The sequence below is a fragment of the Rhipicephalus microplus genome, chromosome X (assembly GCF_043290135.1).
Source record: "Rhipicephalus microplus isolate Deutch F79 chromosome X, USDA_Rmic, whole genome shotgun sequence".
Lineage (NCBI taxonomy): Eukaryota > Metazoa > Arthropoda > Arachnida > Ixodida > Ixodidae > Rhipicephalus > Rhipicephalus microplus.
Window position 1 is genome coordinate 130,743,176 of NC_134710.1, and position 19,426 is coordinate 130,762,601.

The window sequence follows — 19,426 nt, forward strand, 5'->3', positions numbered from 1 at the left end:
GAATGACCATAATTCTAAACTGCAAAATGCTATTCCTCCACAGATGCACATTCCAACAGACAGGTTTGACCGTATACCTGTTTATATGCTGTGCCCGACAGCTACAGAAGAGGATTCACCGAATCACTCTCCACTTCCAAAGCTTTTTCAGTTTACCAGGTATAATATCAAGTTCTATGAAATTATTATATATTAGTGTAGTAAGGTACTAGCATTGCTCATTCATTAAAATATTTAACTGTGCATTTATAAGGGTCAAATTTGTGGGGTCTCGGCGAGGCGAACGTGCGCATCGCCACGCCACGCTCTTGGAGTGAATGGACATAGCAGACGCGGTCGGTACAAAGCACACAACATACATACATTTATTAACTAATTTAGACGACGATATCGTCCGCCGAATGTTACATCAATTTCAATTAACACGCTACCATACAAACAACATAATGCAGTGACACACTAAACACACAATAACATGATAAACACACACTAACACACCCAACAACTAACACATACCCAAGGCGGCGTCGCCAACGCCTGACTTTCCACGTGGGACCTCAGCGCGAAGCCCGCGGTGCCGAGCACCGGGGACCCATGCTACAGACAACCGTTCGCGGCAGCCGCCACGCGCAGAAGAGGCTCGTTCAACTCTCGGCCACCACCAAGGCCCGCCTTCCGCCAGGGGCCACCGCCGGCGCTACCACTCTACCAACAGTGGTACTCAAAGCGAACACAACGCCATCTATCGCCCGGCGGTGGTCACCACCGAAACAAAGCCTTGGGGCGAGACACGTGCGCCACGCGGCGCAGACAACTTTACAGGGGGGGGGGGGGGTGTCAGCACCCCCACAAATTTCAGAATCGGAAAGGTTATATTCCCACGAAGTAGTTGGGGGTCCATCAGGCAAAAAGCTGCATCACACAGCTTGAATGTGCCTGAAGGCCCTCATAAAATGAATATAAAAGACGGTATTTGTAAAGTTTTGTCGCACATAACATATTATGTTTTTGAAAAAGTTGTGCAACGGAAAGAAGAATAGATACATTTACTATGTGTTGAAGCGTGTATTTTTGAATTTGAAGAAGTGCACAAATGTTATCTTTCTTAGGGGGGGGGGGGGGGGGGGGGCCTCACACATGCACAATAGTTAAGATGCGATTCAAACAAGGCATAATATATCTCTAATTTTACCCTCTCTGGAAGAAATGTCGACAGCGAGACAGCACACCAGTGCTAGATGACAATCATTTTGCAACTAGTTCAATGTGATGGGTCCAATTAATATATTCTGAGAACATAATACCTAATACTTTGTGTTTTCTCAGAATTTCAATGGGAGCACCATTAAAAAATAATTGTTCACTGAAACAAGGCTGCCTCCCTCTAGCCCTGAATAATGTGGCCTTTGATTTTGAGCTGTTACCTGTTAGAGCATTATAACAAGCCCATGCCAACAGATTAGAAAGAATACTGCAAGATTTCTGCATCAAGTTGGCAGCCAGAGACAAACGAACTTGTATTGTCAGTGTACAGCACAATGGATGCATTAATGACAATTTGGTGTGTAAATGTGGTTATCTGCCATGTTTTTGGCCATTTTCACTTGAGTCTGTTTGAAGTAATTCTCTCTGATTCACATGTGGTTTTTAATAATGATGTTGCATTGCCAAAAAATTTAGCTGAAGAGTTTCTCACCGCCTTTTTATCTAATCAACACTGTTGAGTAGTTGCACCCTATGAAGTTACGAGACCATGTGCATTATCAGTGACAGTCTCCTTTTAACAAAAATGAAGCACTTTTGAAAAATAAAGAATTTCAAATGTGATGGTTCTTGCATCCAAAAGTGAAGGCCAGTGTCTAACATTGTGAATTTCAATATATTTTGAAATAAGCCATATTAGATGCTTTTTCATGAAGCAGCAACATGGTGTAATTGTTTGGAAGGTAGCCAAAAATTGCGTCACGGTCATTCCATACACATCCTTAAAGTTGCAATGAAGTGCATTGGTGCTATATGATAATTGTGAGTCGATAGCGTCAGTAATAACTAACTGATCTTTACACCTCTTCACAACAGCTGCAAGTGACAGTTCAAAGGACCAGACTATGTTCACATGTGCCAAAATGTCTCATCTCTAGCATTCTCTGAAGTAAAGGTCCTTGCTTTTCGTAGTGAAACACTGAGGAGCTAACTTTTGCAAAGGCTCTTCTTTTGATTTTTAATTCTGCATAGATACCTGCATAAATATTTTTCACCTGCAACGAGTTGTCTGACCATCTGTTTCTCTCCTTATTTTTATGGCTATGCTGCACAGTCTTAGGCATAAAAGTGCCTAGGACTGTGCAGCACGATCGCCGTGATCCGTTCATGTCTTACTGCCATGACCTATTCTTTTTTTTTTTTTGCCAGCGGTTCTGCTCCATCATCGCCGATCCCGGGCAGGCCTGGAGGTGCCACAACATTCAATACAAAGCTCAACGTCAGCGTTTATTCACCACCGCATTGCACACCACCACGACCAAGGGTCCCGAAACTTCGCCATGCATCCTCGATGTGCAGTCCAAGAATTGGTGTCCCTGAAGACATGGCTGATCAGGAGGCACGCAGGGCACCCCTGCTGCGCTCCCGCACATTTCAACAGAAAGCCAGCTCTCCACAGGAAGAGCGGTTGCGCGGCCCGCTTATGACTGTCTGCCGGGACTGCAAGGGAATGATAAGGCAGATCATTCTGGCTAGCAGGGCCGACATGGCCAAGTCACAACGGAAGGCGTGCAAGCCACCACTGGGCGTCGTTCACAAAAACTGAAAGCAAGAAAAGTCTGGAGAGCAGTGAAAGGGGCACCATGTTTTTTTTTTCTTTTTCTTTTGTGAATAGTTTCTTGGCAGATAAAGCAATAGAAGTGTGGCTTCTGCATGTTGAGTTTCGTGTCCACTTGCTGTATAGTGTCTAGAAGCATGCCTGTTCTCATGTTTACTACAGCACAGCCCCAATTTATTTAATATTTCAGAAATGATGTTGTAGTATAGTTTCTTGCCTTGGTGTGATTCACAGTGGTTATGCAAGACTAGGCTGGTTTGTTAAATTTTTTTTACATAAGGTAGCTTTTGCTGGCACAAGTTCCACCCTCACTTTTTGAATGCTATGACATGTTATATATATACATATATATATATTTTTACTGTACAGTTTTAAATAGTTGATGTGGCCGCATGTTGCATAAGTGTTGAATTTTAAGATTTTATTTTTTTTTTCCTTTCAGCATTCATGTAAAAATATGTGCTATATGCTGGAAAGAAACTATGTTTTCCCTAGCACCCTCGCTCTCCCAAAAGATATATATATATATATATATATATATATATATATATATAATTTTTGCTGATGTTTTCAGAAGAGTGTAAATACATGTACATTTCATGGGTTTACTATGCACAAACACCTGTTCGATATGTTGGATAAACAAAACCCCTGCCATTGTTCTTCAGCTCCGAGTGCCTAAGTAGGCAAAGGTGTGGCAGATTCTAAAAGAATCTGACATAATTTGTGAGGAGCCACTCGACTGATAGTGTGTGAGACATGTAGTATCTCTGTTCAATCTGTGCAATATCATCCCTAATTTTTATTGCAGAATGAGTACCAGTTATTGCAAGAGTTTAAGAGGAAAGGGACAAAGTTCACAGTGTGAGAAAGACAGAAAAATGTGTAAGCATTTTTGCCCCAGCAGTTGAGCAAGTGCATCATAGTAGTTCAAAGTGGAACTACTAATACACTATGGAATAGGCCAAGAATTGGGTAGCCAAAGGAAACAGAGAAATAGTCAGTTTATAGTGCTTTAGAATATACATTTCTTTGTTATTATACATTGGAATACTTGCCAACACCATCTTGTCCTATTCCTTTGTTCTCTATAGGCACCCCATGAAAATTGCATAAGATTTTATGAGACACTGACATTAGTTTCATTACGAAATATACAAAAGCCTGATATTACTACACAAGTCACCTTAATAGCATGGTCAAGTACTTAGAGGGGTCCTTAAAAGCTTTCCCAGTAATTGCCAACCTCAGTATCAGAGCTTATTACCTCGTGAATCAATTGCTGCAAAAATTTTCAAATCTATCGAGAACCAGAGATTTGTCACGTGCTTTCAGCACTTTTTTCTTTGCCCCACTTAGTGCACTGGAAGCTACACAGAGAAGGTTGACAAAGGCTGAGAATCTATATCTGCACATGTCGTTAACTTGAGCCCTTCTCATGAAATGCGTTCACCTGCTTACTGTGCAATTGTGATGCATACTAATGTAACTCGTGTTTAACTACTGCGTACTACTAGCGTAATTTAGCACACTGTAAAGTGTGGCGTCTGCATGCGGCAGCCCACCACTGCAAGAAGTGCATCTGATCCAAACACTGCTCTTGATTTACATCTTCTATTGGTTGATAGCGGTAGTCTGCTTCTAGCAGCAGCTGGTAGCTCTGGAGAGGGTGAGGATCAGCCTCTATATCAGCAGTCTCAAACTCGCCTCAGCTAGCGGACCAGACACAAAAAATTACTCCTGCAATGGCCAAGATAGCAAAGAAAGTAGGAATGAGGGGGAAGTGGTGGAGGTGTTGGTACATTATGTAAGTTAATGTCTCCATTTGAAAGGCCTTTTTCGTATCTCATGAATGGGTCTTTTGTGATGGGGACTCGGTTCCAGGATTCCAACAACATACAGATATCGATGTTCAAGATGTCTAGAAGCTAAACACATTGTGATGGCAGAGGGTAACTCACAAAAAAATTCTTCAGACCAGTAATACCTACATGTAGATCATGAAAATATTTAAAGAAAAACATAGTTGATTCCTCTGTCCTAGGAATCTGTATAACATAAACTAAAGTTATCTTCACAAAATTAATTTAATGTTCACACTGATATAAGAGAGCTGTTTTTTGGTGCCAGATGTCTATATATATGTACCATGGAGAAGCATGTTTCCTGGGTATAAACCTGAAACTGGACATGTATAAAACATGTATGAAACTGAAATGTATGAGAGAGCCTTTACAATGACTGCTGTTGATGCTTGGTGGTACATCCCGTTGATGGACATACATGGTCAATGATTAAACAAGTGTTCGTGATAGCTGTAGTAGCACACGGTGAGAGTGTAATTGGACAAAGTGGTGGGACATCCAGTAGAGTGACGCTGATTAAATTGAGAACTTCTGCTAAAGTTGCCATCGCACGCCAGGAGCTATTGAACACCATGGCTGGACTGTAGATAAACACAACGAATGCCCCCGTCTTTTCTCTAGTCTCGCTACGATTTTTCTCTCGAGGAGCGTAAGCAGGGTACGCGACATTGCAGCCAGGTGAGGCAGGTGTACGTTGAAGAGCTATTTTCAGTATAGGTAAATGCAAGGGCAAAGATGAGGCTTCGGCTAAGGTCACCACCTCACGTCTTGTTAAGGCATTGGCAAAATTGCACTTCTATTGAAAACACGCCGAATGAGATGGACACGTAGCAATGATGCATTGCAGGAGCTAATCATGAAGGCCTCTGCATGATGCATTACTTCACTTTATTGCCCCCCTCCCCTCAGACACCGACACTATCCCACTGACCAAGAGGACTGCGAGAGGACAGTTAGATATAAAAGGCGCATTTGTAAAGTCTCCAGAATGTATGACCGTGGAGCAGTGGATAGCGTGCCCAGCATCTGTTGTCGGGATCTTAGAGATCATGTGTTCAACTCAGGTCGATGAACTTTTTTCTGAAGGTTTTCTTTGCCATCTGATCATGTGCATTTCTTCTACATTACTTTTGTATGTAAATACATCACTGAAGTCTGGGTAGACCCCGGCATAACACTTGTTAAATATGGTACGTTCTCTGTGCACGAGCTGCAGGCTGCTAAAGATGAATAAAGAGAGGGGGGCATATTTCAGACCCTTGCTCTATATAAAGAAAGGGTGCTTGAGAAAGTGGCAACATTACACTATGAAAATAAACTGTGCTGTGCACAACTACAAAATTTGGCTGAGCTGCTCATGGTAGTGTTTACTGTTTGTAGAATGTTTTTTCACCAAGTTTAGGACACCTTTTATGGTCAGTTCAGATTCTCTTCAAAGAAATACCTGTAACTAAGAACTCGCCTTGCATCACGGGTGCCTTTTTGTTGCTGTGCTTCCTAGAAAATAAGTACTATCCACCTATATGAGTCTCTTGCACACTCTTTTTACTCCATCTGACAAAACTGACTTGGTGAAAGCATAATAAGAAAATGCACAGGGAAGTTTACTGTCGCAAATCACTTGTGAAAATTCTAATTGCAAACATGTTTTTCACACTCCTGAAAGAAACCTCCGACTAGCATAGAAACTGACCTACATTCATCTATTATGGCCTGCTAAGTACTGCTGATAGTTTGATACAAAGGACTTGAAAAGATATTCAGTGATGTGGCACTTTCAGTCAGTATGTAATTGTGCATGTTTATAATAGTATATTAGTTTCTGCTGCCAACAGAATATACTAAGTGATTCACTTCAGAGATTAGTAAAAGTATGGCCTTATGTTAATGATGTAAGTGTTGTGAAGTGTGGATTACAGAATGTGTACCGAACAACACGATTAGCAATGTGTTTTAAAGGGACACTAAAGTCAAATATAGCAGTTTACATCAGTGAAAGCTCAATGTATGGCAACATCTAAAACGACAATACATATTATCAACAGCAGTGCCCTACTTACCGAAAAATTAGGGCAAATGCACAAGAATATGTGCGCTACAGTAGGACATTCTCAAAATAATGATGTCAAACGAACCGCCTACAATTACTCACTAGTAATCGATATAGCTGCACTAAATAAAGAACCTTCCGTGCATCAAGAAAAGCAATGAAATGCTGCTATTTGAATAATGAAAAAAAAACTTTATGAAATGGCAGGAGTGGTTCAAAAATTTAATTTTTGCGTGGTTACACTTGACAGGTTGTGCCATCTAGCGGGGTGTAGTTGAACCAAAACACGTCTGCCATCTCGGAGCCAATGGCAGAAAATTTATCAATAGCTGTTGTTGCTGCTGTGGCTCCCATTGCTTTCGTTCTATCTACTAGTGTCGGTGACCGTGCAGTAATGCCGAGCAACGTTGTGCACAGCAATAGTGACCTGAGTGGGACCGCTTCTCGAGGCGGGTAAATTGAACTGCGCTAACCCAATGCAGGCCACTAAAACATGATTTTATTTCAAATTAAGCCCTTCCTTGGCACAAAAGTAACATTACGAGGTTTCTGGACCACTATTTCAACAATCAATGTCAACTTAATAGTTGCCTTTAGTGTCCCTTTAATCTTTGGGACACCTTAGTGCAAACAATTCAAACATGGAATGTAGTATGCACTGTGTGAAATCACGAACATTCCACATGATTTCACGTGATTTTGCACAATGAGTTGCTGCACTGCCGGGGCAAAAACTTGCCAAGGCTATATGGGTCACAATGTGACTTTCTCCGAAACTAAGTCTCTAATGTGCACAATATGGTTACTGCCTTTGTTCCTGCACTGCTAGACTCGATTTCCTTTACTGTACTTTTATAAATTGGGTACATGTATCATTGTGTGTATGTGTGTGTGTGATCACCACTGTTGTAAAGCTTTCCAGCCATGCATTTGTGATAATATAGTATTTCCATGCAATAAATAAAAGTAGGTTGGCGCTATGGCCAAGTGGCACAGGTATTGTATTTTTTCTATCCTGTAAATAGTTTTACTCTTCATGATATTTATAGCACGCTCTTTCAATTTAAATGAAATGATATAACCACTATGGGCATTAACTGCGATGTTCACCCATTATCCACATAGTTGGCATACTGACATCATCCATTTAAGCACTTGAAACAAGCATAGCTTGTCAATGTCGTAGGATGTCTAAGGAACTACCATATTTACTCTTGTAGTGAACACTCTCATAATAAGCACACCCCTAACGTCACTCTTTTGGATTTGGATTTTTTCTCCCACCTAATGAACGCACCTTCTACATTCATCCACTGCAGTCCTAGCTGTGAACTGACAAGTGGCGCCTCCTTTCATGTTGGTCTTTCCGATTCGACCCTCTTAAGTGTGCCCCCCTCCCCTCATCTGCACGTGCAGCTCTTTGTTTTAATGCGATAGTGTTAGAACAAAGCATCGGCATTATCGTCATTGGTTGTGAGTGAAAAATAATCATCTTGTGCGTGCAAATAGGATAATAAAAAATTCGCCCGTATCTGCATGTTAATCTGCAACTTTTGTTGAAAGACAATAGTCTTGCATGTGGAGAGAGTGAAAAAAACATTTATTTGATGTTCTGCGCAAGAAAATTGCTTAATGGTATTCTGGAGGCGCTGCGTTAGAGTGCCTCGAGCGTGCAGCGGAAGCGAACGAGCTCATCAAGTCATGTCACACATGAGACATGAGCGCCATCTGGCAGTTTTCTTAGAAAACGAAGCGCGTTTCTCTGAGACGGGTGTGTGCGCCCGTCTCGGAGGTGATAAGGTGTAGAACGCAAGGTGACGTGGAGGTGTCACCACCGTCTGGTCTTAGCAAAGCGTTGGAAACACTCGCCTTTTTGTGTAAGCGTTGAATGTAACGTTGCATGATAAGCGCTACGGTCCTTAAAATTACTTATGTATGCTTTTTCTAGTAAAAGCACATGCAGACGCACATGCATAATATATACGTGTTGTTATGGTGCCCCAGACATATGCAATAATTGCTTTTTAATTGACAATTTCACAAGTATGAACGCTAAACCTTGAGCAACATTGGTGGGCACTGCGGATGGGGTCGACCGTTGCAAGTATCTGGTGCCGTTAAGAGTGGACAAATAGACAAATGTACAGACAGACAGACAGACCAAATTTTTTGCGTCGAAGGTCCCCAAGAAAGACTATCGTCTTTAAAAATGCCAGGTCCGAGAGGAGATCGAACCTGAGTCGTTTGCGTGAGAAGCTGGTGTTCTGCCACTCAGCTACTCGTCTGCTTGTCAATATAGTGAAAATAACTTAGGCTGCTAGTAAGTTTCATGCTTTACAAACACACATGTTCTGTATATATGCTTCACAATACAGAATGTAATATCTCAATAATTATGCGTGATAGAAGCGTACATTGCCACCAAGTGTCAAAGCGTGCAATTATCATTGATCTTCATGGTTCAAAGCCGGCCACACACTACAAATGGCACACACGTTGCTGGGCCTTTTATTCTCGTAGGGACAGTAGCATAACAATTATTTCACACGCATAATTGCCTGTGGCTTAAAGCATGCTACCAATTACACAGAACGCAACCATATTCAAAAGCTTCCCTGACAGAAGCCACTTTTAACTTTATTGATTACATTGTAGTAATCCACAAATTAAACTTCTTGAGTAACACCATTAAACTATGCTCTAAGTGGTTGAAGTACGTACTAGGTACAGGATATCGCTATCGCATTCAACTTTTAAAGGCCCCCCCCCCCATTTTTCTTTCTACCTGTGCACAGCATGTACAGTCTTTCTAAATTATTCGTGTACCACAGCAAGATGCATTAATGATGCGAGTGCAAGACATCGTGGCTCACAAGCACATATGGAGTGAAGGTCGCCAAACTGCTCGCGCCAACCAACTATCGGTTCCAGCAAATATGAAACTTTAAAGCCCAACCACATGCACGCAACCTTCGAGTGACGGTGACAAGATTTACTGTCACGAAGAGCCTTCTGTCGGCATCGCATCGCAGGCATGCCACAGGTTTCTGGAAAACCGAAAAGTATAATTTGTCGCCCAGAAAAAAGCGTGATGATTTAGTTGATGTGGTAGCACTACTGATCCCCACTTCAGTTGCAATCAGCTCTTCATGCTTGTTATCTGCACATATTTCAGGGAATATTAGATATAGGCTACCTTTTGTGCAGTTGCTTCTCACGCGGAGAGTGAGGCAGCAACCATATTTTGTCGTTAACCTTGTTATCGAAGGTCTGTTTTGATGCTTCAGTGGTAGCTTGCTGCAATGTCAATGTCGTCATCGTGTGAGTTTGCCACGGAGTTCGCATTCTTACAGGCTTCCCTTGAGATCACAGCTGTCGCAGTTACACAGAAGATTGCAAAAAAGCCGCGAAATGCCGTTTTTTTTTTTTTTCAGTTCAGTTGAGCCGAAATGGAGTGTGCAGGGGACAGCTTGCAGAAGATAATGCCAGCAACCACACAAAAGACAAGTGAAGCACAACAAAGAAGCTGTTTCCGAACATTGTATGCATATGTCAATTGTGAAAGGTTGAACTACCCAACTTTTTTTTTTTGCATTACCGCATTTTTGCTCATCTAGGAAAAAGATATTGGTATAAGTTGCCTTGCATCATAAACGAAACCCCCAATTTCACTTTGATTAAAAAAATGAAGTCTGTTCATTATGCAAGTATATATGGTATTTCCATTTACAAAATAATTTAGATGATCAGAGCATGTTGTGCATGGCATTGTATTGTTTCTTTTTTTTATATGTGAAGCCTCATTCAAGTTTTCATCAAGTTTTCAGTACTCGGGTGTAAAATCATGCTGTTTTCTTCAGTTCCAAAGTTTGCTTCGCCAATTGGTCGATTTAAAGCATGTTAAAGGTGTCGTACGATAAGCTTGTTGTTGTTTTCCTTTTTATGCTGGGACACTGAACACAGAGTCAGAGACGGCAAATATTTAGAATATATTTTGATTCACTTCCCATTGTGTACCACAATGTTCATTCTCTTGATCAAGGCTCATTGCTAGCACACCTACACTGATATAGTTCTATAGGAGGGGCAACGAAAGTTGTAGTAATCTCACACCAGATCTGTAGTGACTCCAGTCACCTCCGGACCACCACCACCTTCACAACATATGTACCAGCGAAGCATTCATTGCTACATCGCTCGTGGCTGCTGCAGCTAGCCATGGGAACTATCGGCGCGTTTGTTTTGGAGGTGTTTGTGTGACTCATGTGTGCAAGAGCAGATGATACTGAGCATGATGTGCATCACAGCTTCGTGTGGTCACGTGATCAAGCCACCTACACTGCTAAGTCACTGCCCAACTCGGGGTCCAGAAACTGTAACCAAAAGTTGCCCTCATAATTAAGGCGATAGTATATTATTTAGCGAGAATACATGAAACTTGGTACATGTATCATGCTTCCTGCAACTATAAAAAACACTTGCAGTATAGAATGCCCAAGCCACAAATTTGGTGTTTCGTCTTTTTTTAATATTTGTGGCATGACAAATGCATTTTTTATTGCTTAAAAATAACAAGTGCACAGTTTCTACAAAACGTATGAAATAAATTTTCTTTGTACAAAATAAATTGTTATAAACCGCTTCAAAAGTGCTCTGGAAAAAAAAAATCAAGTTTGGAAATAACCCATGAAGAATAAGTCATGTTTAGTTTTGCCTTACAGGGGCACTGCGAACGAAATTAAGCATGTCTTCTTAATCGCTGCTTCTAATACTGTGGTATGTGCTGATATCATTGCACAAGTCGTAACACCAAAAGCTACGCTGTGCAACTGTATTTCACTGCATGAAATACCTTGATTTTGGGCTACAGTGATGCATATTGGCTATTTTTGTCATGGGACACCTATTTTCGCCACCTTCAATCATGTGACGGTGATGACGAAGTTAATTCATTTTTATTAGTTTCATGTGACAAGTTGAATGTAATATTTATATCGTGGTAGCTTGGCCATACGAGTGAGTGCTAGAAACAATAATACACTTTTTCAAGCTTTCTCGGAAAGTTTGTAACAGTATGTAATAGTACGTAACAATGAACCCAACATATGGTGTGCTATGCAACTGGAGTGTGAGAACGATACTTTTGCGTCAAAAAGAGCAGTAGCAAATCTTCCGCTATATCTTTACGAGACACGTGTGGCGATTGGAAATGGCGTTTGACGTCAGCAGGAGCGTGAAATGCATAAGGGAACATTTCTCACCATTTTCTTGATTTTTGCACCAATTGGCATTATTATCATCTTTGTGTTAGTGTTGGCATTCATTACTACTCACATTCCAGTGCTAAATAAGGCAGTCACAAAACGTCGCAGCGCCCATTTTCGTCCCCAATTTTTCGTCGGGTAGGACAAATTTTTTTTTATGTTCATTCCTAGCTAAGAAGCTGTGAGGCTCTAAGTACAATGCTGTTCATAATCTAACAATGTCCAGTTTACTGGACACTAGGATTCCTTTGTTGCACTTATGGGTATGTGTCCAGTATACTGGACACGTTCTGCGATCTTCCTTGAAAGAGTTTTGCTTTTGTTTTTGTTAAACGGTTGATATAAAGCACAAGTAGTCGGTTTGTTTTTATCAGAAAAAAAAGAAAAAAATTTTATGGTTAACAGTCGAACCTAACGTCATGAAGGTGTCATTAATCAACTGTGTAAGAAGTGGCATGGTTTAAAGCTGCCCACTATTGCAAAGCATGCAGCTGTGCAGGCTTGTGTGATACATTGAGAATGTGTAGTGGGTACTTTGCTCATTCACAAATGGAAGAATTTTATTGAAGTGGGCAAGTTGCATGAGAAATGAATATGCAATATAAAAGAAAGATGGTCGAAATTTCTGGAGCCCTTCACTACAAAACCCCCCATAGCATATCGTGGCTTTGGAACATTAAACCCCAGATGTTATTTACTAAAAGATTAACAATTATATACAACAGCATGACCAGACACAATTGTTGCTTCAAGTCATCCTGTTTGGCACACTATACTTTTCTAGGGGCTGAATAAGTTGTCATGATAGCAGGAACTATTCATAGACAGCCCAAAATTTTTTGCAGTGTGTATTACCTGCTAAGTGTTGCTGCTGTGAATTTTTTCCTTCATAAGCTAAGTGTTCCTGCTATGGAATTTTTCCTTCATCAGCTGATGAAAGAAAAATTTGAATACCTCAACCAGTCAGGAAGAAGACAATGTAGCAATGTTGTTAAGACTACAAGGGGTTGGAAAGATGTTTGGAAGTACATACTAGGAAAAATATCATCATAATGTATTTGAAATAAATTTTCTCATAACAAAGGGATCACCTTTTTGAACTGAGCATTGATGGATAAAAAAAGGAGACCACACAAATTGAGATGCTTGGAATCCGGCAATCGCAAATAAACAAAAATTATGCAGATTCGTATGCACCAAATGTTTGAATGAGTCCTCTGAATTGTGGTATAATTGAGAATTACAGAAAACTTACTTCTAGATTACCCTTTCATGTTGTTTCCCAAAGTGAGATCAGGCTTCAGATTTTTGTGCTGCTCTGAGACAGTGGCTATATCGACAAGCACAATTTTGTTAAGTTTGTATACCTTTTCTATATTCTTGATTGGTATATACATTTTTGATATAGTAGAAAAGCTCGTATAATGTTTTATGCATAAAAATATGACACCTATTAATTGGTATGGTCATTGAAGAACTCTGATATGGTGTCTAAAACAAAAGATGGTTTGAAATGCCAGACCTGTTGTTATCAAGATTATAATCCTGTGGTGCATAGTAAAATTATTGTGCATTATGCAATAATATGCTGGATGTGGCAACAATGTGCACGGGAAATTATGCACTGTTGCATGTGTTTCTTCGGACTGGACTAATCAAATTTTTTGAACTGCACTTGTCACAGCCATACTATTTGCCTGATCTGTCCTTGTCTTCATAGGAAACCCTGCCATCTTTTTCATATTTACAATTGCTGTTGTAATATAAGCAGCCAGCCATATAAGCATTATTACAGTGAAAGCTGTTATGAGATCACAAGGGTCGTTTTTGGCGGCGTAGTTGTCCGCCGCGGCTGGTGTCTTACCACTATCGCGCGAAAAGTAACTAAATAAATAAAAAATATCTGAGGACAGATTGGGATTCGAACCCGGACCTTTGGCGTGGGAGCCCAGCATTGTACCACTTAGCTACTTTTCAATTTTTATTTACACCGATGTTGCAAATTGAACATAGGCAGGCTTCATGTCGGGTAAGGGATCTTGTTAATATGTGTAATAAAGCATTTTAGAACAGCTAAGGCCGAACCAAGCATCACTCAGTGCTAACTGCACAACGAGGGGGTCATCGAATGTTGCTTTCCTCTAGACATGGCACATACCCAACGAAGAAGATTGGCCAAGTAGAAGGTCTGTGCATGCCTATTGCAAAAGCCTCAGGCATAATTCATTGTCATCAGCCACAATATCAACAACATGCACATAAATCCTTGTAATAAGTGGCAGGTATCACGCTTCTACGATGAATCACGAAGAATGGCATAGTGTATGCGACATTACCTTGCCAGGATGCCTGTCTTTTTGTCTAGTAAATGTCTACTTTCCTGAGGGCGTACAAATGACACGCGATCTTTAGACTTGGCTGTTAAGTTGTGGCGCAAAGAAAAAATTATGATCTGAGATTTTAATTCTCACCACACTAGTTAGGTTTTCAGGACTGATCAATGTGGACAATATTTGTGGGACTGGTCTATAGACAATAATTTAGCATGCCTCACATGCCTCCCACATTTATCTGAGACTGATCCCACTCTGCCTTAGATTTGAGTCTTATGAGCTCAGCTATTTCTAGCACCTCTTGGACTTCCCTAGACTGCGCCACAAAAAGTGACCACTTACCTGTAATGTTTGAAATTGCGTGCCCTATTACTCCATCATGTTCCAAAGCTCGAACCTTTATAAATTATTTCACATTTAATAATGACCTAAAAGTAGTTTTGGCTTCTTCCACTGAAGACAATGATGAAACTAAAACCATGAAATTAAGTGCAGTCATTAAAAGTACGTTAAAAAAAGCAGAATTTTCTATTGGGTCGACTAAGAGGGTGCCTTATTACCCGTGGTGGAATTCCGATTGCTTTCGTGATCATAGACGATGACCAGCAGCTTGGAAGCAGCTAATTCATAATCAGTCCCCCCAAAACTGGGCAAATTACAGATTTGTTGCAGCTACATTTAAACGCACAGTGACTCAAGCTAAAGAAGACTATGCCAAAAGGCATTTCGACTTTCTTTCCAAACCTAGAAATAAAAAAGCGTTATTCCAATATATGAGATCGCGCAATATCCTGCCATCTCCAGCAAACTCTGATTATGACAAGTTATCGTCGGAAGAAATGGCAAAATCTTTAGAGTCAATCGGTAGAGGTCTAAAAAATAGATTTTCTTTGACATTGTCAATCACCTGGCAAAAATCTACCATAAAGATTGACTTCAAAAAAAGAGACATTGTCTGTAGTCTCAAACGTGATTAGAAATTTACCCTCATCAGTTCTTGGTCCTGACGATATAACAGTTCCTATGATTAAAGCTTTAGTCAAGGTATCTCTCGGTGACGTCCTCAATCTTATAAACTATTCCTTAAGCAATGCCTGGATAGCCCATGACTGGAAAACAGCCAGAGTAGTACCCATATTAAAAAGAAACAAAGGTCAGGTTTTAACATGAAAAATATAAGATCAGACCCATCTCTCTAACATCTCACCTGATTAAAATATAGAGAGGGTTTTAAATAACAGAATAAATGTTTGGGTGGCAGACAAGCTAATATTAAAGCCAAACCCAATTGGTTTTTGTAGTGAGTGTTCAATTTGGTGTGCTCATCCCAATTTAGAAGGCTGAATACAGCTTGCCAGAAAAAGGCGGCACTATGCGGTGCTAGTAACACTTGACATAAAGCTTATGACAGCGTCGAGCACTCAATTTTATTGAATACACTACAGGACTTAAACTCTCCTTGATATGTTGTTGAGTGGTTGGCCAAATTTCTAAAATCAAGGAAATTTTATTGTGTAAAGAATGAAGGTTGCTCATCTAAATTCAAACAGCAACGTGGAGTTCCTCAAGGGGCTGTCCAATTTCCGGTATTATTCAATGCTCTGATAAGTTCTATTCCCATTGACCGAGATACCGCTGTCTACATTTATGCAGACGATATTGCGTTTTTCGCAGAAGACAGTGACATTATTTTCATCAATAATTGCAAAGTATTCCCCCAAACTTTGACTGCATGCAATCAGTTTCATTGTCTCTAAACATCAGTAAAAGTGGTCTCCTGGTGTTTTCACTAGCAGATTCTATTCCGATTTCAGTACTATATAAGCAGAAACCCATTCCACAAGTGGAGTCTATCAAATATTTGGGCATGATTTATAATAAGAAACTTAACTGGAGCCCTCACATAAGATATATAGCAGCAAAGGCACAACGAGCTTCAGGCTTATTGCGCAGGTTGAGCAACAGAAAATACGGGTTACGTAGACACACCTTATTGATGTTATACAAAATGTACATGCGCCCAATACTAGAATTTGGGTGCGTAATATTTTCCGGTGGCCTTGTGTACAAAACAAAACCTTTAGTTCTGTTGGAGCGAGAAGCGTTACGTTTGTGTTTGAGATTTCCCATGTTCGTCGCTATTAATTTAATTTGTCGGAAAGCTCGCATGCGAACTATTCTTTGTCGATTCTGTATCCTAACTGTACAAACATTCTTAAAATTTTACAGCTTATCAGCTAGACGATCTGAGTATACTTTTATTAGTGACCCCAACACCTTCTTCCTCGCTCATTGGCCACGTTTTCGTACTACCCAGATTATTTTTGTTCGAAGGAAACTGGAAAACATAAAGGTGGGCATCAGATCGATAATTCCAATTACCGAATTCCAATTATTTTTTTTGTTTATATCACAAGCATCTATCGGTCCAGCGTTTTGAGACTCCTTAATTTCAAGAAGCGGCGTCTTGGGCTTGGAAGTTTCCTCATTAACACCGACGTCATCGGCGGACGCGACCTCACTTCGCTTCTTGATACCGTCGGTTCTCGTCCCGTCACCGGAGACGACTTCCGGGAGTTCAGAGGTCTTCTTGGTCGTGACCTCCTCGCAAAGGTGTCGAGTGAACGTTTTTGAAGGTTCCGAGTTCACAACAGCCGCGTCGCGGAATCTTCGCGTATTGGCCCGGTAAACTTCCGACAGGCTCTGTAATACGACGACCTGCCCAGCTTCTCTACCCGATGGAACTGTTTTCGCTGTAATGACTTCAAAGAGATCGGCTTTGCACTGAGCGGAGGGTATTGAATATTTACCTTTCATTGAGAAGATGAAGAAGAGGAAGAAGCCGTTTTGGGGGTTGTGGCCATAGTTTGCATGTTTGCAGCCCAATTTCATTCTTGCATAGTGTTTTTATAGCGCTATTGTCGATCAGTGAGTGCTTTTTGCGCTTGTAAGTTCAGGCATGTCGTTTTCCTCACCTGGACCGGGGGCTTTCCTCTGGTCCACTTCTCTTTCACTGCAGGAGAGCCCCGTGAACCTGTTCTTGCATAACAGTATCTCTGCAGTTCCTTTGGCCCTGGTCGCAACAAATGAGGATACCATACAGATGAAGAATCCGAAAGTAATCCAAGCTGAGCTGCGAGCAGCCACAGCTCATTTTCAGAGTATCTCAGAGGTCCGACAGTTCGGCAAGGGTAGTATCCTGTGTTTGTCGTCAGACCAGCTTTGTGTCCAAGACCTCCTGAAAGTGTTCTATGTTTGCCTCCAACCCGGTGAGCGCATTCATCTTTTATCACTTAGCATGCGTAAAAGGGTTTGTGTGAGGCGAAGACATTAATTTGACTCCATCGAAGTTATTAGAGATGTTTGCAGCAGCTGGTCCAATCTCCGTTCATAGGTGTAGCCGTGAGGTTGTTAAGACCAAAGTCTTCACAGAGTTGGTGATTGTTACATTTGGTGGATCGAGCCGACCAACGGAAGTCAAGGCGTAGCCCCTTATCTATCGAGTCGAACCGCTCTCGCCTCGACCGCTGCAGTGCGTAAAATGATGGCGTTATGGCCACACGGTGAAAGGCTGTAGGTCCGCTCTTAGATGCGAGATGTGTGGGGAGCCTCACAACGCAATTAAGTGTCAGAGCAAAGAAAAGAATGTTGTCTATGCAATGAAGCGCACAGTGCAGACAATTCAAGTTGTTCTGCTAAGGTTCAAGAAATTCACATTCTTGAAATCATAGATCGCAGACGCTGCTCCTGAAAAGAGGTTTTAGCTGAAATTCAGGCTAGAAGTCAAGGTTATGCAGGGGTAGCAGCCCGTCATACCGCGTTGGCAGATGCATCTTTGTCTCAATCCATATCGGAACTGGTCGAAAGAACAGTGGAAAAGACTGTGGAGCGCCTTGCTGCAAACATTTGTGACACTATCTCATAATAGTCACAGATGGTTCTGTCAATGAGGAAAGGGGAGGTGTTGGAATAGTCTCCCAATCACTTGGCTGGTCATTTGCCATGAGGCTACCTGATTTTACTACTGTTTTTGAGGCGGAGCTAATGGCAGTCATTATGACACTGCAAAAACTTCCGAGGAATGAGAACAGAGCAATAATAATTACTGATTCGCTCTCAGTATGCACAGCTCTTACAACTTCTCATACCTCTCATGCCATCACAACGTTACGATCTTTAGTTCCGTCTCTGCTGAAGTACCTGAAATTAGTATGGGTCCCAGGTTACTGTGGGTGAACATTACCGTAATTACTCGAATCTAACGCGCACCTTTTTTACGGTCAAGCGAGTTTATAAATCGCATGCGCATTAGAATCGAGTACGAAACAAAAAAAAATGAATACGGTCATTCTATTGCCATCGACACTTCAAAAATGGCCGCCCCCTCGTCGGCATGGCCCACGCCTTCTCTAAGAAGATGCCTGCCGCATGAGAAAAAAAAAACAGTTGCCACACCCTTTCTCTTTTTCAATTTGAAAATGTTCTCGGTCCCTAGCGTCACCTGTGGCGGACGGTGCAACAACGCAACACTTTGCATAGCCTCCAAAACAGTGGTGCACAATTGCAGGTCTCGAACAACTCTCGACTTACGCGCCCCTATGGGCCGCAGATGAAAAACTCTTGAGATAGTATCGCCCGTCGCCGTGATGACAGTGTCGGTCGTGAGCATCACCGCGCGGAGCTTGTTCAAAACTGAAGGCAGGCCAACTCTGCTGGAAGCGTGAGGCATTCCTCAGGCATCTTTCTAGAGGAGGCGTTGACATGGCGCGTCGGCCATTTCTGCCAATGTGTTTACCATGTGCGGCACTTCATACGTGTGCTGAGGAGTTCGTCGTATCGTAGTGCATTTACATCGACGGCATGGAAGGGCCGACTCCGAAGACTCGACGAGTGCACCACTATGCTGCTTTCAAAAGAAAAGTAATCGCGTGTGCAGAAACGGACGGAAATCGGGCCGCATCGCGGTCGTGCGGAGTTCCTGAAACGTGCGTGCGGGACTGGCGGAAACAGAAGCAGAAGATTGTCGACTGCAAAGCTTCACGTAAAGGCTTCAGTGGACCGCAGCAGGGTCGGTTTCCGAAAATTGAAGAGCT

General features: G+C 41.6%; 1 protein-coding gene and 1 long non-coding RNA gene across 4 annotated transcripts in view; one reads left to right on the forward strand and one right to left on the reverse strand.

Annotated features, from left to right (window-relative positions):
• Positions 1–7,729, forward strand: part of spir (spire type actin nucleation factor) — a 200,808-nt gene extending 193,079 nt beyond the window's left edge. For all 3 annotated transcript variants that reach the window (XM_075877714.1, XM_075877713.1, XM_037427752.2), the window contains 2 exons: positions 44–159; positions 2,413–7,729. In XM_075877714.1, coding sequence (XP_075733829.1) covers positions 44–159; positions 2,413–2,809 — 513 coding nt within the window. In that variant the 3' untranslated portion in view covers positions 2,810–7,729. The remainder of the gene's footprint in view (positions 1–43; positions 160–2,412) is intronic.
• LOC142775754 (uncharacterized) overlaps positions 1–19,426 on the reverse strand; it is a 117,263-nt gene that overhangs the window by 64,551 nt on the left and 33,286 nt on the right. The window lies entirely within an intron of this gene.